We start from the raw sequence: 2,317 nt of genomic DNA on the forward strand, positions 1-2,317 counted from the left end.
CCCCCAGGGGAAATGAGTTAGTAAGCACAAAGCCTAGCTTGAAGAAGGCATGGGTTCTGTTCAGACACCACAAAGAAACCCAGTCGCTGAGGAACCTTCAAAGCACCCCTGGTAATTCTATTCCTATCAGAGAGAGGAGGATGCTGGGAAACTGCCATAGGGACAACCACATAAGATCCATATCTGGGATCTAATGCTTTGCTTGCCAGGAAAATCTGACTGTCTTTTCTGAGAGGCGACGCAGAGGCTCCACGTGGGGATGCCCCAAACTGCAGGTAGACAAGCAGCACTTCCAGGCAAGGAAGAAGCTACAGGCATCTCCTTCACACACAGGACAGGAATGATGCCCAGAGCCTGCCACATTGACACACACACACAGCTCCCTTTTCAAAGGCCCAGTGTTCTGACAACTTTGCAGTGCAGGCCACAGAGTGCTGCTCACGACAGCCATTCTCTGCCCAACATGTTCCAGAGAGACTAGAGAAGGCTGGTGCTTCCTACAGCGAGGCAGAGGGAACAAGCTAGAAAGGGCAAGGTGGGGTGGGAAAGAGATAAAAGAGTGTGTGTGGGGGGTCTAGCCTCTGTTCCCGGCAACACAACTACCACTGCCCTGTGAGATGCCAGGATGCAAACAACTGTACCTCTAAGCAGAGTCTCCTGCTCACCCTGGGCATGCATGTACCCACATACACACACAGGCCCTAAGCCTCCCCTAGAAGCCCTCCCTCTCACAATTCTTTCACTCCCACTCAAGTCCCCATACAATAAAGCCAAACTGTAGGGTTGTCACTCCTGTGCTCAGCACCACCGGAACAGTTCACGGCTAGGGAACTTTGGATCAGCTCCCTTTTTTTGCTCTCTTGTTGGCTTCCCCCAGTAACCTTAGGAACATCCTGAAGGGCAACAGAATACAATTTTCCAGTTCAGAAAATACTTTGTGGAATGTCTACAGTGCTTGCCACACACCTCACTGGCAGCTCTAGCCCATACAACGAACTATAACTCTATTTGATTTGGTGTTGTGCCCAATATATTAGGTATGCAAAACAGAAGAATGGCTACCTCCAGCTGTCCCTGGGCCTCCCGCCTGCCCTTTCTGACTACATTCTAAGGGCCTCCTCCAGAACCTCTACCGCAGGGTGGCTGGTTCAAGGATCTGGTTTCTGTTGCACGGTTGCTCTCAGCAGCAAGAAGACCCCGACTTGGTGTTGGAGTGAAGGTCAATGGTGTGGCCCAGCAAACAGTGCTCCAGCTGCTCCTCCACGGCCAACACCTGCCGAACAGCTTCCTCAAAGGCCACGGCCACATTTGTGTCATCCTTGGCACTGGTCTCCAGATACGGATAATTTCCATTTTCCAAGCACCAGGCTTGGGCTTCTTCGGTGGTCACCTGCCTCTCCACCTTGTCTATCTTGTTGCCCAGCACAACGAAAGGGAAGTGGTCAGGATCCTTCACGTTGGCATAACAGATAAATTCCTTCTGCCAGTGGCCCAGGTTCTCAAAGCTCTGGCGGTCGTCTACACTGAAGGTCAATAGGCAGCAGTCCGCCCCCCTGTAAAAGGGGGTCCGCAAGCTCTTGAAGCGCTCCTGGCCCGCCGTGTCCCAAATCTGGAGGGTCACAAAGCGCCCGTCCACTTCCAAGTCCCGGTTGAGGAACTCCACCCCAATGGTGTGGAAAGCTTGAGAGTCAAACTTGTTGGTGACGTAGCGGTTCATGAGGGAGCTCTTCCCAACGCCACCATCGCCCAGGAGAATCACCTTCAGCAGCAGCGACTTCCCACTCATGGCAACGGCCTGCAACAAGGAGACCCACAGAGTTCAGGCGAAGCAGTGGGGTGGTTGAGGGGGGTTTGCACACTCCCCTGACAGGAAAGGGAGCAGAGAAGAGGGTAAGGGCAACTCCTGGGCAGGGGAAGGGGACACGACACAGCTGGTCTCTCCAGGTTCTCCAGGGATGACCAACCCAAGGAGGCTTCCTCATCCCCACTCCTTTCCACGGGGTCCCAGTCTGTCTTTGGAAGGAGAGAGGCGCAGCTCGGCGGGAGGCACGACAGGGCGTGTCCAGGGCGGGGTACGACCCCAGAGGCAAGGAGGCGCAGCCACAAAGGCTCCATCCGCTCGCTGGAAAGCACGGCACGGGGTGTGCGCTTCCCGCCTTCACCCGATGCAGAGTCCGGGGCGCGGGCGGCAGGACCGCAGAGCAGGTCCCAGCCCAGAGGCCCGGGGGATCGGCTGCTCCGCCCTCACGTTCTAGCTGACAGCGGAGACGTGGCACAGGCATGATGCTTCAGCCCAAGGACTGGGATTCTCCCCCCC

The 2,317-nt window shown here is 55.7% G+C and overlaps 1 protein-coding gene across 1 annotated transcript; it reads right to left on the bottom strand.

Moving 5' to 3' along the window:
* Positions 1 to 1,029: 1,029 nt before the first annotated feature.
* On the bottom strand, positions 1,030 to 1,791 carry RAB9B (RAB9B, member RAS oncogene family). Its single transcript, XM_015408986.1, has one exon. It carries the CDS (start codon positions 1,784 to 1,786, stop codon positions 1,181 to 1,183), a length of 606 nt encoding a protein of 201 aa, XP_015264472.1. The 5' UTR covers positions 1,787 to 1,791; the 3' UTR covers positions 1,030 to 1,180.
* Positions 1,792 to 2,317: the final 526 nt, after the last annotated feature.

This window comes from Gekko japonicus, unplaced genomic scaffold, assembly GCF_001447785.1.
Source record: "Gekko japonicus isolate JY-2015 unplaced genomic scaffold, Gekko_japonicus_V1.1 scaffold19, whole genome shotgun sequence".
Classification (NCBI taxonomy): domain Eukaryota; kingdom Metazoa; phylum Chordata; class Lepidosauria; order Squamata; family Gekkonidae; genus Gekko; species Gekko japonicus.